The sequence below is a fragment of the Sylvia atricapilla genome, chromosome 5, assembly GCF_009819655.1.
Source record: "Sylvia atricapilla isolate bSylAtr1 chromosome 5, bSylAtr1.pri, whole genome shotgun sequence".
Taxonomy (NCBI): Eukaryota; Metazoa; Chordata; class Aves; order Passeriformes; family Sylviidae; genus Sylvia; species Sylvia atricapilla.
In genome coordinates, this window is record NC_089144.1 from 3141301 (window position 1) to 3161786 (window position 20486).

At 36.6% G+C, this 20486-nt stretch overlaps 1 protein-coding gene across 1 annotated transcript in view; it reads right to left on the reverse strand.

Annotated features, from left to right (window-relative positions):
• Window positions 1-294: 294 nt before the first annotated feature.
• GRM8 (glutamate metabotropic receptor 8) overlaps window positions 295-20486 on the reverse strand; it is a 258772-nt gene continuing 238580 nt past the window's right edge. The window contains exons 9-10 of the mRNA XM_066319014.1: window positions 5886-6132; window positions 295-858 (exon numbers count right to left, since the gene is read on the reverse strand). Coding sequence (XP_066175111.1) covers window positions 809-858; window positions 5886-6132 — 297 coding nt within the window. The 3' untranslated portion in view covers window positions 295-808. The remainder of the gene's footprint in view (window positions 859-5885; window positions 6133-20486) is intronic.

A 20486-nucleotide genomic window follows, 5' to 3' on the forward strand; every position in this document is an offset into this window, starting at 1 on the left:
ACAAGGGGGAAAAAAAGATCCTTCCATTAGAAAATATAGTCACAAAGCTTTGAACAAATAAATTCACACACTGCTGAGCACACACACACACACACATGCAGGCAGGCATGCACGTATGTACACACACATACACACACACACACACATGCTTAGAGTTTACACTGCATTCTTCTGATGCCATGATTAGTATTTTATTTGTACACCCACCTTTACTGCACATTCTAAACAAACAATAGACAACAGTATAAGGACTCTTTTTTTTTCCTTAAAACTGCAACAAAACAAGTCTCAACATTTGCAAAACATTCCTTTATTATTAGAAATAAATTATTTTGTATAAAAATTAGCATGCATTGACCATTGCATTTATTGTAGCATAACCCAGGACTTAATTCAGTCAGCCGTCACAAGAAACAAACTCATCTTCTTTTACGAGTTGAACAATGTAGGACAGGAAAGGAAATTGTCACAATCACAAAAAAGTACTTACAAATATAACATCAGACATGATTTATTTCAACAGCATTTTTTTTTTCACAAGCTAACATTTGTTTTCCTTTTGTGATTTGCTTCCTTTTGTGAGTGAACAGTTCAGAAGCTTGACACTCTGTCTCTATGTTATAAAACTGGACTTTTCCTTCCCCTGTCTTTTTGTGCCTTTTGCTTTTGTTTAATCCTTGTTCTTTAGGAGACTGACTATCGATTTGAATGCAGTCTACTGATATTTTCAAGACTGAATTCTGGTGGTGGTAAAGTCTATGTTTGCAAGATCCAGTCCTGCAGATCTTCCAGTGAATGTCATCCCTGCTCAGTTTGTCTGATTGCTGTAACTGACATAAGTTGTCTTGGTAGAGGAGGCTGTAAATAAAAAAAAAAAAAAAAACCAAAACAAAACCAAAAGCAAACAACAACAACAAAAAAGAAAGTTCAGGATTTTTAGAATCAAAGAGGAGGAAAAAAACCCCATATGTAGCATTTGAACTCCGGTAGTGTCCTACTATATTTCCAAACAATATGGTCCATGTTCATGGAATAAAGGATGTTTAAGGATGTATATAAGCAGTGTATAAACTGGATCTCAGTTTCTGCATTCATGACCATTTATTTTGTTTATGACTTGGGAAAGAAGAGATCAATAAAAAGGAAAAATAATGAGTGGTTTAAGCGTATCCACAACAGAATTTCAACACCTGGTATCATTTTGTCTGAATTTGACATAGACACTTTTTACTTTAGAGATTGGATTTTTCTTTCTCTTCTACTGGTTGAACACAACTTTGGAGCTAGTGGTGGTTTGTCCATCTAGGAGACTTATGCTCCTTGAAAGGAACAATGCCTAACCCTCTCCAAGTTAGAGAAACTGAGCGGATAAACTACAGAACAAAATATTTGGAGAAAATTAAGGTCTCCTTATGCTGATGGTCAGCTGATCATGTCTTCTTTTGATCAAACCTGATACTCCTTGTTCAGACGAGGCAATATGTTGAGATAATTAAACAATTCTACTATTGCAAAACTGAACAACTAAGAATCTTTTATGAAAGTTTTTTTCAGATTCTAGCTCATATATCTTTGCTATTAAGAAATATAAAAAATATGCTATAAAAATACATCTCAAGTCATATCACTCCAAGTTAATGTAATGGTTGGAGGAGGAAAGAGGTTATTACATAAAGTCTCATAGTTAGCTCTCTAATTTTAAATCAGCTGGGTACATGGAAAAAACAGACTGCTGGGGGATTGAGTCTCTTTTTTTTTTCTCTATAATAAGGTCTATGTTACACTGCATAAAGAGGAATTTGACTTTCTAAATATGTTTTATATTCCGTCTGCTACAGACATGTTCTGTTTATGATAGTGAAGATTGCAGCTGGCAAGATGAAAATAATGGGATGACACAAAGGTTCCCTGGTCTATAGATTCAAATTTTCTATTTCCATACCTTTCTTCAATTACTTTCCTTTTTCTATATAGACTCTGGTGAGAGCAGCTGAGAGAGATGGGAAAAGCATTCTTCATGCTAACTCCTAAATTCAGCCCACCAAACTGATGATTTGTGAGGAACAGACTACAGAAACTGAAAAATGACAGTTTCTGTATTCTGCATCATACATTAAACTAAATAAAGGATCACTGAAATTGATGCAAATAATCAGTGGTTAGTATAAATAAGTTTACACCTGCAATTTTGTCTTGTTTTCTTAGATTTTCTGAGAAATTGGAATCTAATATTGCATTTGCCATTTTTTTTTAAGACACAACAGAACCAGACCATTTAATTCACATATTACTATAAACTTTTTCCATAAGAATGTATATATAAAGATAAATAATCAAATGAAAGCTGCAAAATGCAATCTTCCTTACTTTCACTTGCACAGGCAGTTCCAGTAGTTTGAATCTGGAAAAAGCTAATTCATGAAAGGACTGCTTTTGGCACGCAAAGCAAGTCTTTCTCATAGCTGATCACAATATTTGAGCACCAACATGAAATAGCTTTATTTGCATGTATTGGGACACTTGAAGCAAATATAGCCTCATCTACATCCTTCAGATCTTTCAGATGGGATGTACTGCTCCTGTCTGAACTCTCTCATGCTCCCACAGCTGGATTTCTGAGAGGATTCTATTTTTTTTCTTTGGGCCTGCTAAGTTCCTACTCAAAATAATGCAGGACTGATGAAATGGCAGCAAGATCTTCAAGCATAGAGGGATTTTTTTTTCCCCAGCTAATAAACAACAGACAAATGCACATCTGAAAGCTCTGCATACTTGGGAACAAAAGGACAGAAAGATCAGAGTTCATTTTTCCCCCTATACCTGAAAATAGGGTCAGATATATAATCAGGTTTAGTGAGATTACCACATTATTCTGTATGAGTTGAATTCTGTGATAACTTTACATGTGAATGTTTTTAGCCCATAGCAATACAACACAATCAGATTTATCACAGCTCAGTAAGCTAAATTATGTGAGGACATTTGCAAGAATACAATACAAAATACAAATATAGTAGTTACCACAACTCAGTTGATATAATTTGTTAAATTGCTGTAACTTTGTTGTGTATCTGAGGATTAAACAGTTTTGATAGAATTAATCTAGAGTTGATCAAGAAACAAAAACTATCTGAGTTCTGAGTGTTTCTGCTTCAAAATTATAATACAGGAATTTAATGTAGAGAATAGTTTGAGATATATTGAAACTAATCTCATCTCCAAATAATGTTTGTGGGTTTTTTACTTTATAAATATTGCATGTGTCTTTATAGTTCTGTGGATAAGTCTAGAGTTCATGTTTGGGGACCTGAAGGCCTCAGCAGCTGGTGTCCTGCTCTTTGACTGTTAGCATTTCACAATAATAATATGAACCACTTTTGGCAAGCCTAGATGGCCAGAAAAAACAAGGGATTTGAATCAAAATATTTCTGAGAATAAACACTCTTTTACAGATCCAGTTACTACTTTGCTGTTGGAACGAAACAAAAACAAGAATAAGAAAATAAAATAGGATCTAAAGCAATGTAGAATGATTGTTATCATCTGACCTATATTCATTAAATGCATTTGTTGTTGCCTTCTGTAACCACACCCAAATGGGTTTTTTTAATCCTGTTCCCAGAAACACCTTGTTTTCCACTGAATATGGACCTGTTCCCACAAATAAATCCATGAGCATATGCATGTGGAAGACAACATAGAATAACGTGTGTTACATGGAACAGGACAAATCAGAGCAGAGTTGTCTCTGGAGGGGAAGCAAAAGGGATAATGTGACCATCTCATCGTGTTTCTCACCTGCTTATGAGCATTGCTTTCATTATTGGTATTTGTGGTTGGTAAATGGGGGGAAACATTCACTGCCCACTTCTGCTGTACCAGGAGTAGACTGGTATTTTGCAATTAGTTTCATATGCTATCACTGAAAAGAAAGATCTATCTCACATAGAGTCAGTGCAAGAAGAAATGTTGTGGTGTCAAGAAGTTGTTACAAGTGACACAGTGGAAAGGACCTATGCTCATTGTGCACTTAAAATTCACAGGGACCTTCAAAAGCTTTGACAATAATAATTTCAGGGAAGAGAGAAATCCATCTTGAGGCCTAGAACTCAATTACATAGGGAGAGCTTTCTGGAGTGCAAATGACTTGACTGAATTTTTGCTTATGAAGCATAATGATGGATGAAAACCTAGTCAGGATGTACTCCCAGTGAGCTCAGAATTATGTAGATGTGTTACTGCTGAAGTCCTGTTTTGAGCACAGTAAATGAGCATTACCCTGCAGACATGCACTACTGGAGAAGCAGACTTGCTTCCAGTAGCATCTGTTTCAATAAATTATGCATAATCATAGTTTAAGGAATACCAGTCACAGCATTTCTTAATTTCTTATCAGTAGATAAACATCAGACACCCAAGACTTTCTTATTAACAATCTTTCTCACCCTACTGTGAGAACTCTGCTTTATCCTCTCCTTGGAAGTTTATAATTTTGCACACTCAGCAAAATCCATGTCTCTTTTCCTTCTGGGTTTTCTTTTGGTGACTTTAGAAGAGTTGTAAGATTACTGAGTCTTTCATATTCTCATTTTATTATTTGATCCACAAAGAATTTCTATGCTTTTCTTGTTTGTCCTTTGTTACATGTCATAATCTGAAGCTGTATAATTCTATCATTCACTGGCAGTTTTACTCATTTTGAAGGGTCATGAATTTTTCCAGGGAAACACTTTATACTCACTATTGTCCATGCATCAGCAACTACAGCATGGTGGGGTTATGGACTACTTTTATATATTCTTCAATCTGGCAAACTCTGATAGATTTCACCTGGTGGGGGGGAATCATTTTTCAGAAATAAGTGCAATATTTTAGTGCAAACTCGTTACTGCCTTGTCTCAATGTGCTTAACCAAAACAGTACTATTTAAACACCAACATCATCCAAAAGCAATAAAAATTAAAAATAAACCATGTCATTTGCAGTAAAATCACTGAAAAACTTAGCTGTCACAGCTGCTGCCCATCTAATGTGACATCTAACTTCTCAATAGAAAACAATTCTCCGTTTCTAAGCATTGGTGGATGTCTTTGCTCATATTTGATTATTTTTGTTATTACGAAGTCCAGTTTATAAGATGATATATCACGTGGTGGAATGGGAGCTATAACCTCTGTTTTCTTCTATACCACAGCAACTTAGAGATGTAGCAAGAGTCAAGGACTTCCCTGACATGGGGAAGAATTGTTTTCCCATTAAACATCTATGGTATACCAGAACATTTAATGATTAAGCTCCATACGAATTATGAATTTGTACCAAGATGAGTAAGACCAGAACAAAAACCTGGATGGGAAGCATTTTACTGGGAAATGTTACTCATGAGTTGTGATAAATGAACAATCCAACAAACATCAGAGTAGAAATGTAAAAAGTATTATTTTCACTTCCCTATCTGACTGCAAAATAAAAACAATGTTAGCTGTTTTCATCACAGATTTTTTTCCAACAGCCTTTGAGTTTTGAATATACAATGATGACCATAAATACACCTCATGAACTGTCAGGACATACCACTGGCACAGCAATGTACAACACATCAAAATAGCACTAGCTAAAACAAAGAATCTTTAAAAGATGTGGCGTTTCAAAATCTGCTTGTGCTTTTTATTTTCTCCTACCAGCCTCCTGTGAAAAATCAATTTCTTTGAAACAACTCTAGACATTCCTGCATTCAGCAGTACATGAATTCTGACACATCTCTGGATTCATGCAGAACAAGCAACAGAAATAATTAAGTTTATTATTAAAAGAAAGTGCATTCTTGTGAACGTACATCTATTAAGATGTGCTGCCACTCTTGACCAAGTCTACAGATGACTTACTGTTGGTTTCAAGACTTTCACAGAGTTCAGTCTTGACTTCACCATTTGGTCTGTCGTTTCCTTTTTGTGTCAGTTTGCTTTGCATTGTAGCAGCTGTCACCACAGCCTTGAAGCTCCGCTTCCGTTTTTGAACATTCTGCTCTGGATGAAAAATGATAATATAAACCTTGGGCATGTAGAGCATGCCCAGAGACACAGAAGCACTTAAACTCATGGAGATAGTAAGTGTTGTTGTCTGGATGTACATCTGGGGAAGGAAAGAAACAACAACATAAAAATCATTGTTACATTGATTTCATATAAGAAGGAAAATAAAGTAGTTGTCTTAAAAGGACTAGTGGAAAGGGAACATCAAAAGCATCCTTGGCTTAGGTTGTTTTTTAATTATAGCTGAGTTTGGCTGTTTCCTGTTGGGTTTATAACCTTAAGAGTAGATGGTAGAAACAACACAATGTCCATGAAACTTCATTCTCATAAAAGTAACAAAGACGCTGCAGCAAGAGCATTTTTAGAAAAAAAAAACACAGTATATCTGGACAAGAAAACAGGAATGACAGTAGAGTTAACTTTGTGCCATCTATTTGAGCTGACAGAAGCCTCTACACCAATAGGCCACATGGTGATTAGACAGTGTGTGCAACATGGCTCAAATGACAGCAGCATAATGCAGAATCCAATGGAATTTTTTTTACAGAGTCTGTGAGTTTCCAGCTGGAAAAAAAAATTAGTTTTCCATAGTGATGTTTGAATATTCCTGAGTGTGTTGGGGAGTTAGTTTTGTTTGTTTGTTTTCCATCCTACTTTTGAATTGCAATCACAATGCTCCCTTGTCACACAATAAAGTTATTAATATGTCATGGTCCTAACTAAGAAATCAGAAAATTGAGGAACTGTGAAATTACCTCCCAGAAGACCTCAGTTCCCCACAGATACAAAGGAAAAATCTGGCGTTTCAGTGCGAGTTTATTTTTTGTTATCATCTACAAAAAGAAGGTAATTCTGGTCTTCCATAACACCATAAAAGAAAATTACAATGATCACACCATGAGAACAGAAGCCAGAAATTTCTATTTGAAGAAGTATTCAGCTAGTATATTAACAATATTAATTATAGTTCTGCTCAACATTTATTTTTCTTATGAAATTACTTTTTATTAGCCGTATTATGAACGAAAAATTATTTTACAGTTCTGTGCTAAGTAGGAAATCTCTCAGTAATCCTTATTATACTGAAAAAGATACTGAAGTAAAACATGTTCAGTGCCTTGGCAGATGACTCAGTGACATTGTTGTCAGGCATGATTTTAAGCACTGGCTAACACTATCACATTAACCTGAAGATAAGGTGGTAAGTCTGTCTGCAATGTCAGCCTCAGATCATAATTTTTTATGAAGTGCCCTTGGGTGACTTGGCCCTTGGCAGAAAAGTAGAGATATAATAAACTGTTATGCACTATTATAGTCAAACATTTTTAATGTCTTTCAGCCTACAAAGTTTTTCCATTAGACACTTTCTCTTCAGACATCACAAATAAACTGTGCTCTCTCAAAGCAATCTTAGGGAAGAAAAAGCCATGGATTCTGAATGACCTTACAAAGCAACTGTATAATTGCACAGAAATAAAAATACTATGCCAAATATTACCATAAAAAGAAGGAGAGCCCAATCTACTCTTCAAGAAAGCACTAAAAATTCCTTAAAATATGTAAAAAAGCTCAACTTGCTTTGAGGGACAGCACCAGCCTGAAAAGACAATGTGGACTGTCTTCCTGTTGTGTTGAGGAAAATTACAGAAGCAACATCTTCCTTTCATTTCAATCATACAGCAATTGAGTACTTGAGGAAATAATGTACTCTTTTCTCACATCAGTGAAATAATTCCACTCCTTTCAATCTCCAAAATGACAGTGGTGTTCCTGAAATCAGAGCTGTATTGTGCATGAGCATTTCTAATGAAAACATTGCATGGTCACATTAATACAGAGGTTTATTCAGACTCCTGAGGAAGGACCTCTGTGCAGATTCATGTTCACATGCAGACAGCACAAACAACTGTCTGTTTCTCCCTGAACCAAATTGACTGATCTCCAGAAAAGCTGGTACAGCAGTGCCTTTTAGGGTTAAGCATCAAATTAAGTGGCATCTAAAAGCAAAAGTATTTTGGTTCCTAAACGTGAATATACTTCCTAATAGGATTTTCAAACTGAAATTGTAAGAAATACATCTGTAAAACTGTATTCTGTATGAAAGTTGCAATAAACAAACATTCTTTTTGTAGCCATACCATTTTTTAAAGTCTGAGTGGTGGCAGTTAAGTGCTACCTAAGCCTCACTCATGCATTCTGTAAAAGTGCTTGACATTTAAATATATTTTGGGTTGTTTATTTGTTATCAAAGTACTCAAGTTATAAGACTTGTCTTTCTCTCATGGTTCCATGTAAGTGACATGATAAAAAGCATAAAGCTCCAAATATTACAGGATAAAACACATGCATTACTTTATTAGTGACATTAACAAATCCATACATTATAGTAGACCTCAATGATCTTTCTAGCAACAAGAGGTGCCACAGTGCCAAGGTCTTACAAATACTAAAGAGGCTTCTCTTCATGTGTCAATGTCAGCTTGAAGGTTTACATTCAGCTAAGCTACATAAGTGAAACAACTCTGAATCTCATCATACACTGAAAAATTAAGATCCCATGGGTTTCAGCTGAGGTATTTTTCATGACATATGTCATTACATGTAATCTATCTTCGGTGGACTTAACAGATGAACAGCACGACAGCCCTTTTTAAAAAAATCCAAATCACAGTTGGTTTCAAATTGCTGATTACAGTTCGTACGCAATGAGGCTTATTTCTAATGATTGCTGTGTTTTTGAACCAGCCACTGTAATTATTGAAATATCAACACTAGGGTGAACTGGGAGTTTTCTGACAGGACAGTTTTCAAATAGGGAGCATAGTCTTCAAAGAGCTTCAGACTTAGGGATCCTCCTTTCCATGGATCCCCCTTATCCTTTAATAAAGCCAGTGAGGAAGAAAGGTTTCAAGACACTTGCGAGACCTCGAGGGGAAGGTTTTGAACACACTCTTACATGTGCACATTGTGTGCATGTGTGCATCTATCTGACTTCATAGGCTAATGCAATTGCATACTCAGCTGGAGGCTGAGTTGTTCATGACAGTTTGAATCTGATTCCTTTTCCTACTGTAAATCATAGAATAGTTTGGGTTGGAAGTGGCTTTTAAAGGCCCTCTGGTGCAGTGAGCAGGGAGGATCTTCAGGAGCACAATCTTCAACTAGATCAGGTTGATCAAAGCATCTTGAAGGTTTCCATTCAATGCCTGGGGCATTTACCACCTCTCTGGACTAAACTGTTCCAGTACTTCACCACCTTCATAAAAAAATCCTTAGCACTAGCCTGAATCAACCCACTTTTATTTTAAAACCATGACCCCTTGTCCTATCTCAACAAGCCCTACTACTTTAAATGGCCATTTACAGGCTAGAAGTCTCTTTATAGGACAGAAATATCTCTTGCATTTAATCCTTCCTGTCTTTGGAATCCCCATTCTTGCAGCCCAATGAAGTCAAGTCTAGGAAAGAGAGGATACCACACACACTTGGTTTGACTTTTCTCTGACTCTTACCTTGTTTTATTCCTGACAAGAGGGCAATGATGTTTTATGGCTGTGCATTCTGAGTACTTTTATTATTCTGGGAACATAACTACCTGTAACTTTTACAGAATTAGATGCTCTAAAAATCAAGGAGCAACAAAAGTAGTTCAGTTTAATAAGACATGAGGTCTGAATAATTTTTAGTGCGTCTCACAGTGGTAGCTCACTTGAAGTTACAGGAGAATAAAGGTGCCTTTTTTTACAATGATTCATAGCTACACAGAAATGAATTTCAGCACTCCTCACGCCAAAATCTCTTCTGAACTACAAACTTTTTGTCCCATAATGCCTTTCACAAATGTAACAAAGACTGCTACATTTATTCTCGTTCTTGACAGTCAGAGGATATGTTTAAAAACTAAAACCATGGTAGTGCAATGAAAATACCCTTTAAGCTATGGGAAATACTTGAGGCCTAAATACCTTCCTGTCTCCACCCCAGAACTGATACAAGAATTATTTTACAATTTTATTTATTTATTGTACAATTTTAACCTCCACAACTGACAAAGGATTCATCCCAATAGATGAAATCCTTGTGCAAAAGATTTAAATCCCTTCTTAGACACATGATTTATCTATCCCACAAGTGACTTCGACCCTTTCCTCATCAGAAGGGTCCTACAAGTTTGGTAGTATAGTACAGCCTTCAGATTATCCTAACTCAGCAGCTAAAATTGATTATGGCCATTGATTGTAGGACAATTTATGTCTTTCTACTTTGAAACCCAAAATGTTACACAGAAAACACTAGGCAAATGAAACATGCTATTTTAGTAAAACACAGATACTCTAATGAGTTCTCCACTTTGACAGTATTTGAAATTGAATTGTCTCCTTGGTAACCTGAAAAAATTTCTATGCATGAAAGCAGGTGTCTGCACTGAACTGTCCCAGCACAGGTAGCTGAATCACTTCTCAGCTATGCCTCAGTGCTTGAAAATAAAATATCCCCCAAGTCCCCAGGAGTGTCCCATCAGTTTGGTGTTTGCTGAGGCAAAGTTCAACTACCTGTACTAATGGGAAAAAAGTATTAACGTCACGACCTTGTCTAGACTGCTTCCTTGTTTTGAGTCCTCCCTTATTTTTACATGTAAGATAATATTCAGAGTCTCTCCAGAATTGTTGATTTTCTCATGCTATTTATTTTTCTCTTCTACTCAGTTTTAGTGAGTGAAACTGAGAAAAGAATCTTACTTAGTCTATTCCTTCATCTGATTTTAATAGTATTTGCTGGAAAGGCGGGACATGTGACTATTGTGATGTTTTGAGTAAATTTAATCTGTTTTCCACTTTGGCACAAGCTCTCTAACTCCTGGCAGTTGTAACTCAGATGAAAAAGTCCAGCAGTGAGTTGAAGTGGTAAACCACTGAGGGAAGTCTTGGTACATCTCAAACTATGAGTGTGCCTGGCAGAGACTGAACTCAGTCACTTGCAGCCCAAAGAGAAGTGGATGTTTGAAAAGACACAGCTGGTCTAATGACTCTCATTGGCTAATTCTATACAATTTGCCCTTTAGAAGTGTCCTTCTCCACAGGATAGAGCAATAGCCTCAGTATCAAACACTGGAGTTTGAATCACCCTGCTGAGACAGATAAACACAGGCACTCTCAAACATGTCCCACATTGGTGGAAATAGAGCAAAAGATTGAATTATGATTTGATTTTTCCTTTATCTCTGTTATCAAATTCTATATGTCTCCAATGTGAATCCTCTCAGCTGCTCCAGCCAGTTTCATATCATAAGAACAGGACTGCAACAAGCTTTGTTTCCCTATAGATTTTTTGGGTCTCATTCCCTCCTCCCACTCTTCCACTCATTCTCAGCTGCTAGAAACCTTTGCCAGATCATTTTTATCCAGGAGATAAATGATACATCATAAATGAAGATACATGTCATCTACAGACAGGCATCCCTCATACTGGGAAAGACAGCAATATGGGCATTCCTCCTTTGTGGTGAAGACAGCAAGTGTCTTTTTATTTCCAGGAAAACACTGAAAGCATTCATAGCCATCTCCCCTGTGCTGCAGAATAGAAAACTTAGAAAAAAGACAGTCCTTTTCGTTTTTTAAAGTAATGCTCATGCCATGCACTACAATTGCTTTTGTGTGTGTTGTTACTTGCTGGAGAGTTGTGGCTGACAAAAATTATGTTTCACAGTCCTGGTCACAAATTAGAAAGAAATGCCAAGCAACGGATTCCACACCAAAAAAGCATCAAGGGAAAAGACTGGGTACAGACAAATATATGTGAAATACATTTGAAACCAGGAGAATGTAAACAGGAGGTAACAATGTTGGCAAGGTGCCATTAACTAACCAAAGCATTCGTATTTCTCTGCAGAACCCCATAAGATGACACCTACAGGTTTCTATTGCTTTCACCACAAAATATACTTTTCTATATTACCTGTGGGAAGAAAATTTTTTGAAGGAAAACATAACAGGTACAAGTCAGTCATTGTTTTGCTAATATAAAAAGATTATTTTCCAGGTATAAGATAAATTTCTTCAAACATTTGTTCAGTTAGAAAACATGGGAAGCTACAGTACTTATATATCTTTTAGCCTTTTAAAAACATTCCTTACCAAACTAGCAATTAAAATGAGCCTTTAAGAAGAAAAATGAAAGCCTTCTCGCAAACATGAAAGTACAGCATTCATAAGATGATTATCTCAAGAGGTAAATGTAGGCTGTGATTCTTCACACAGCAGAAGAAAACAAATAGTGAGAAAACATATAATCTTTATTTTCATTTTTAAATTTCTGCTGCTTTCAGAAAGTTTTGAGAAAGGAAAGCTCCAATAACTGATTTCAAATTAAATGTGTGCCACATTTATAAAGTATGAACTTCCATTAAACCTTGGATGTGAGAGGAACTATAAAATCTTGGTGGAGTCTTGGTGGAACATGTATATACTTGCATTTCAGGAACTGAATTATGGTACTATGTCACTTCAGATTTTCCTCTTAAATCTAATTTTGACCTTACCTGCAATATTTATAAGGGGAGGGAGATGGAGAGGGAGGAGAGGAGAAGGAAGAGAAAGTCCAAGGAGATTTTTTTTGTGGCTTTTCAATCTGTAAAGGGTGAGTGGGGTGAGGAAGTGGCTGTAACAGAGACAGAGAGAGACTTTTTTACCATAGTGACAGCACAAGGGAAAGTGTCTTATCCTGAAAGAAGACAGACTTGGACTGAACATAAGGAAGAAATTTTTTGCAGTGAGGGTGAGACAGTGGCACAGGTTGCCCAGAAAAGTTGTAACTGTCCCATCCCTGAAGTGTTCAGGACCAGGCTGGATGGGGCCCTGAGCAATCTGTCCCAGTGAAATGTGTCCCTGCCCATGGCAGGGGGTGGGAATTAGATGATCTTTAAAGGTCCCTTCCCACCCCAACTTTTCTATGATTCCATGATCCATACCAACATGGTACTTTCTTAACATGGCAGACAATAATGTCCATTGTCATTTCTACTGGCAAATGCCATCTCTTAGCATAACATCCTAGAAAATCAGATTTTTTTGATTGGTTTAATTCCTTGTTTTTAATTCTCTTCCCTTTGCTTGTTTCAATAAGCCAGTTTCAGATGCTTTAGCTTCTGCAAAATTGTTAATTTCAAAAAAGGTTTCTGTTGATGTGTAACCCCCGTGGGAAGTTTTAAAGATAACATCACAGAACACTGGCATCAGAAATTATGCTGATTTTTGGCAAAAGCTGGAGAAGATTAGACAAACAAGTGTTGTATTATCAAACATTCTGCTCATTGGAAATAAGCAACATTTTTGAAGGGAAAGAAATGTTCAGCTTTACTACATCTGCACCATTTATTACAATGTTATATTAAACTAGTAATAAACTGAAGTCTGATTCTTCACTGTGGTCCATCCTCAGGATATTGGTGTCATGGAAAATCTTAAGTACTGCCTTGCAGACTTCTGAAGTAATTTAAAATATCAGTATGTAAATAGTTAAAGTAATTTAAAATATCAGTATGTAAATAGTTCTTCTCCTAAGTTCTCATAACATGACTCATTTTTCTTCTTATATATCACACTATCAGATAGCTTGGATATACCACAGCACACAATTTATTGCAGTATTATGGTTTTTAAAGTCTGTGTGAGCCATATCTTTTATCAACCTTACTGCAAATAGAGTCACAGTTTTCAGTAATTGACCAAAGACTAATCTCTATTATGTCTGCTGTAATGTGTATGTCAGTCCTGATATTTAGGAATACTGAGCTCCAAAAGGTCAGAGAGAAACTTAGTACTGATGTTCTGTAAAGCTAAGCTAAAAGAGCTCCCAAATACAAGTTTAAAAACCCAAACCATAAAGACATGGTTTTTATGGTTTTATTTCCATGTGCTTCATGGAAAAACTGAGAAATGAGATTAATTAAATTAATTCTTATTTATATATTAACTGAATCTTCAACATAATGTACAAGTAGGATTTTATGGTATATTGTGTTACACGTAAGATCTTCTTATTGACAAAATGCTAAACAAAGAATTTATTGTTTGTCTAATTAAAATCTTAACAGCCTACTGAAAACCATAGCAAATCTTATTATTAAGCCAGTCACAATTATACTAGCTTTTCATATTATTTCATTATTACAGGAAAATCACGTTAATACAGCTAAATCTGTGTACATGTAAATTTTTGAGTATCAATCACTTTTCCCCAGTGATACACACCTAGTCCCTTCTCCTCTGGTTCATAAGGCCAACAGATTGAGCCCTCCACAAGATAACTAGAAAGAAGGGGAAATGATGCTAAAAAGCCAGTATCCCAAGTCCTTGATGTTGATGTCAGGTATTCCTTCTCCATTAGTCTCGGATCCAGCTGAGGCTGTATTCACACATTTTCTACTACTGCGTCCTTACTTCCTCTTTTTAAAAATGAGTTCTCCTCTAGACTCAGTCTATCTGCACCCATTGACTGCTTATGGTTTGAAATTAAGTCCCAGTCACTTGTTACTGAAAGCTTTTACATGTTTCTTACATCATTACACGTACAGTATTCAGAGACCTAAGCAGGAACAAGTTTGGCAGTACTCTCCCTGCTGCTGGAGAATTGTTACCACAGCCATCACAAGCTCCAGATATTAAAAAAATATATTCCTAAACCCCACACTGGCATGGCAATATAAAGCCTGCAGCCTTTTTCTAGTAACAACACACTACCCCATGCATATTTATTGAGCCATAGCTGGGTGCTCTGTAAAACCTTATTTCCAACTTTATTTGATAAAAAATACCCCTTTATTATAAGATTTCCAAAGAGCCTTCAAGTTACTTTCATATTACTTTCAAATACATCAAAATTAAAATTCCCTTTTGTCAAAAACATGCTAATTTGCATAGCCTATCTAGATAAGATGTAGCAGAATTTAGAGAATTATTTTTCTTTTGAATTTTTATCACCTTTACAAAAACTTGTTTTTTATAAGTGGTTCATTATTAATTAGGTCTTCAGGTATTGACTTTGAATGCAGACTGAATTTACCCTAAAGCTAAAAAGCCAGCAGAAGTGGCAGGTAGACTATTTAAAATAAATTCATGTAGATTCAAACATTTTCAATTATAATTCCTTTGAAAACAAGAGAGCTGCATTTCAGAACACTTAACACTCAAGGACCCAGCTGGCAACCCCAAAATTGTCACTTTCATAAGCATAATTGTATAGTGATTGTAGAGTGAAAGCAAGAAAACTGCCTTGTGGTGAGCTAAGGAAAGATGAAATATAAAATATATTGTCTGAATATAAATAAAAATATATTGTCTGAATTTAATTCAAATGCCAAGATTAAAATAAGAAATAAATGTTCTGTATAACACAAAGGCCATTGATGTTGACTGACACATTCCTATAACCAGGATATATATCACTGAGTAGAATTTTTTTGTTGTCCAGGTTTGAAATACATAGAGTATTACAATCCCATCATTTTTAAATTCCCAAAGCTTGCTGAAGATCTATTACCTATGCTCATAAAGCACAGAAAAAGGTTAACCCTAAGTGCTGGTTTATTACACTATTAACTACATTTAGTTTCTTTTTTCTTTTTTTAAGTCTCTTAAATATGCATAATACCTGAGCTAAAGAGACAACTGTGTCTAGAAATACTGTAAAACAGCCTCTACCTCTGTAATAATTAAATTGCTACCAGGTTTTGTTCTAAAATGTGTTTGCTTATTTAGTGCACATAGCTTAAGTGTCAGAGTTTAAGTACCTGATAGAGACAAATATTAAGTGAAGTACACTTGCTCAGAAGATAATTTTATTTAGCATCTTCAAGCAGGGCATAATTAAGTTACTCTGTCATACAAAATGATGGAGGCTTAAATAAGTAACAGCTGGTTACCCCAATGGCTGCACCACTGAAGGGCAGCCTTTGGCAGGAAAAGCTGTGCAAACACAATCAATACATTATGCTAATGGGAACAATGTAATGAGCAAGGAAGCAGCTAAAACGGAATGACAAAAAGAAAAACAAACAATCAAACATGTCCCTGCAGCCCTTAGCAAGCATTTCAACTGCAATTTGTGAACAGAAATCTTACAATGGCTGTACTCAAGTACTAGTCTTATCTTAGAAATGTTTCACTGTGTTCATTCCTTATGTCAGAATAAATTTAATGGCAGCCAGATGAATCCACTGATGGCTGCTTCCTTGGCTTCAATGAATTTGCACCGTATTACTCCACATGATGAATTGATAAAAAAACTTATAAACTAATAAAAAATATTTTTTCATTAATTTTCTCTTGGATATTTTAGCAAAAATAAATTGACTAAACTGCAGTATAAATTAGACTTCGAAATCTTCATATTATAAAACTATCTCCTCTCGGTTGCTACTAATCTCTAAAGGTCTCACTTGAGTGTTTACTTGCCTTGGTGTCATTCTGATTTATTTTGTTCCCTAATTGATTGTGACATTACTGCAGTACAGATTTTCTGTTAGATTTATTCACTGCAGAAGACCCTTGTGAATTCCCTAACACACTCTGGAGCAGGAAAAAAAAACCCACTTACCTGAACTGAATTTTAGAAGCAGGCACCAGGGTCTTGGCTTCAGTGCAGAGGGTAGATATGTTCTGTGCTAAACACAATATGTTCTGTGCTACAACTAACCCACAGCCCTTTCAAAGTCCACTGCAAAAGACTTTCAAAATAAGGGTTTTCAAATAAGACTTTCGAATGAACCTGTGTTGCATGCTAAACATGATTTGTTCTGTGCGACTCTGATAAGTTTTAAATTTCTTCTTTGTCTATCTGAAGGATTCTTAAGGCAAAGCAGGATTCTGCTGACTCCCACAGAAATGAGCAGTATTATCTTAGAGGATCATCCCTGTGCTATCTCAGAAGAGGATTTCAGGAGAGCAACAAGGTAGAGCAGTAATGACACATACACCCTCCACCCCTCTGCTCTGCCCGTGCAAACTATCCTTCTAAACTTCACCTTCTTTTTGTTCTTTGTATGTCCAGGATAAATTGAATATAGGAGGGTTTTGCATTGGGTTGTTAGGGTTTTGTTTGGTTTGGGTTTATTTTTTTTTCTTTTTTTTTTCAATTTAACTGCAGCCTTCTCTGGTGAGGTTTCAGTTAGTTTATCCCAGATAATAAAAGAGTGAAAACAGTGTAGTCCTTCCACAATTTTTTTAAATGTTATTATTATTATTTATATATTTGAACTCTCAGCAGATATAATCTGTTACCTCTTACAATAGGTGATACTGCATAATAGGTACAATAGGTAATTAAAATATGTAATGCTAGACTCAGCATTAAAATATCTCTGATGTCAGCATCCAACATTTGCTTTTCCCCTGTCATTCCTACCTGTCAAGAATATTAACCCTGAAATAAAAACCCTAACATTTAAACTTTTCTGGGAGCAATGCCAGAAGATAGACACTTATGTCCAAAAGGTATGCAGCAGTAAAAGTGTGTAAATTGCACTGCAGAACCAACAACAAGGTGGGCTTGTTAAAATGGGGTTAATAATTTCTGTGACCAAAAAGCTGGGAATAGAGCCTCAGCTTCACTGCAACCAGGATGTTGCTTTCATTGTTCCAACCAAATCGAGTATAACTTTGCCTGGGTAATCGGGGTGGGGGGAGAAGGACAAGGTTGGGACGATTTGTACTTGGAAATAAAGCTATCCTTTACTAGGTCGGGTGAAACTGTACCTAATCATCATAAGATACATGATATAATTGTAACAATTGTTGGTAGCTGAACGTGATTATTATCTCAAACTAGAATCATGAGAATCACGAGGGAAGATATTTACCAAAATTCATGCTTGGGCGTATACAATAGAACAATGGAGGTTAATGTTTAACATAGAGTTGTGTAACAGAGGGGTATAATATTGGGGCCTTTTGGACCCTCGTCGGAGTTGGATTTGGGTTTGTACCCCGGCTCCCAGAGCTCTCAATAAAGCACCCACATGATCTCCCTGATTATGTGTTTTCCTCACTAACAGGCTTGTGACTGATTCAGAGCTGACTCTGGTATACCTTGGCTGTAGTATACTCAGGGGAAATATGAGTGACCCAAACTCTCACAAATGGAGTTGATTGCACAAGGTGAATCTGTACACCAGGATGTTCAGACATCCACCTGCTCTTGCTATGGTAACACTGTACAGAGAAGACAAGCCACTGTGTTTCCCTTTAGAGTTCTGAAATAATTCCTGTACAGTCACTGCTATCATCTGCCACAAGACTAGGAGAGATTTGTTGTCAGCCTGAAAAGATGTTGACTACAAGAGCAGAACAGACCTAGATTCAGGCAGAATGTGAAGTATAGCTACCAAGAGATTTCATTTTCTATCCATCAGTTTCTAGCTGTTCAAACTTGAACTCTAAACGTGGGAATATGTTGGCCTGAGCCATGAGGAGTTGGTGTAAAATCCTCTCTTAGCTTTTTAACATCTGCAATACTCTGATCTAATGTGTTATATGATGGTGTCAGCATTACTGCTGGGAGGGAAATGGCTTATCCCTTGTCTGAGGCTTCTCAGTGCTAAAAAGAGGCTTTGTACCAAATCAAGACCTGTTTTTTCCCTCGAGCTGAAAATCCATAAAACCTTACAAGAATCCAAATCGGTTTAACTGAATAATTTGATTGCATTCTTTTCAAAAGACTTTGTTTCATGTATCAGTGTAGTTAGTTCAGGGTGGAAGGGACTTTGTGTCTCTAGCCCAATGTTCTCCTCAAAGCAGGGTCAGCTGTGCAGTCAGACCTGGTGTCTCAGGTCTTTATCCATTCAGGGCTCTCAATCCTCCAGGATGAAGAGAGACTGTTGCCTCTCTGGGCAACCACTTGAACCTTACTGAATTCAGAGGGAAATAAATTTTTCCTTTTAGCCAGAATAAATTGTTTTTGTTTCAATTAATATCCATGGATTCCTGCTCTCCTACCACCCCCACTGTGAAGGGACTGGCTTCATTCACTCAGTGACCAAGATATGGGCACAAGGGGCTGCTGTTCAGCCTGTCCAAAGCTGTCTCTGCTCCAGGCTGAACAAGCCCAGCTGCCTCAGCCTCTCCTCACAGAGCAAGAGCCCCAGCCACCAACAATAATGATGGCCCTTGTGCTGAACTTGCTCCAGTCTATTGCTAGGTGTCTAAGGAGGTACGGGGAGGTCAGGATTTCAGATGTCTCCTAATGAGGACCACATAGAGAGAGGTGATCCTTTCCCTCAATTTACCTATCTGCTTCTGTTAACAGAGCCCAGGAGGCTGATGGCCTTGTTTGTGACCATGGGTCATTTAACTCATGCTTGGTTTGATGTCTTTGAGGCTTTTGTGGCCTTTCCTACAGAATCTCTACCCCAAAAAAATCAGTTTTCACCCTGTACCATTGCAAGGTCTCTAGCTTTCCATGTGCCAAACTTTGCATCATGCCTTGGTAATTTTATGTGGTTTCCTGTTGGCTCATTCCTCCATCCAGTCTAGGTGTCTTTTTATGATAACCCTTGCCTTTAGCAACTCAGCATTTATACCCCAGTTTGTCGCCATCTACAATTTGACCACTGGTAAAGATGTTAAACAGGTCCCAGAAAAGACCACCTGTGGCCTTCAAATAGAGCATGACATAGATCCATGATCCTCTGATCCCTTTCATCCAAACTGACTCTTATCTGATGCACACCCACCAAGACTGTAACATCCCAAACTTTGGTACCAAAATATTGCAGGACACAGTGTAAAAAGTCTTGCCAAAATCAAGGTAAACAGCATCCCCAGCTTTGCCCTCATCCACAAATACCTACATCCCACTGAAGAAGTCAATCAGGTTGGCTAGGTATGCGGACTATTTTCAGTAAATTTCTTCTCCTTCATGAGACCAGAAGTTTGTTCTGAGAGGGCTTGCTCAATGATTTTTCCAGGCACCAATGTGAGACAAATTGACTTGTTTATACAGCTAAATGTTTTTAAATCCTTTTTTTCTTTTTTTTCCTTTTAATCCTTTTTTCAAAAGTGTTCTGAAAAATTGAGTACTATCTAGTTGCTTATCTGAAAATGGGAAATGAAAATGTGCTACCACAAATAAGCTAGTAGTAATAGTTATAATTAGGTATTGCTTCACAAGTCCTGCAGTAGTAGTAGTAGTAATTAACACATGTTGCTGAATTATCTGAAATAAAAAAATGAGTGGTGTTACTGAACAATTTAATGACTTTATTAATACTTTGCTTTCTTTATCTCTGCGGTATATGCTTGACATTTTGACTTTCCTGCTGTCTTCTTGAACAAATAAAAAAGACTGAGATAAGGACCGTATTTTAATTTGCTTTATTTATATTCAATTTGCTAATTATGGATATGTAAGTAACCTAATTAACAAATATTTCAATAATTGTAATTATAAGTTACTACTCAA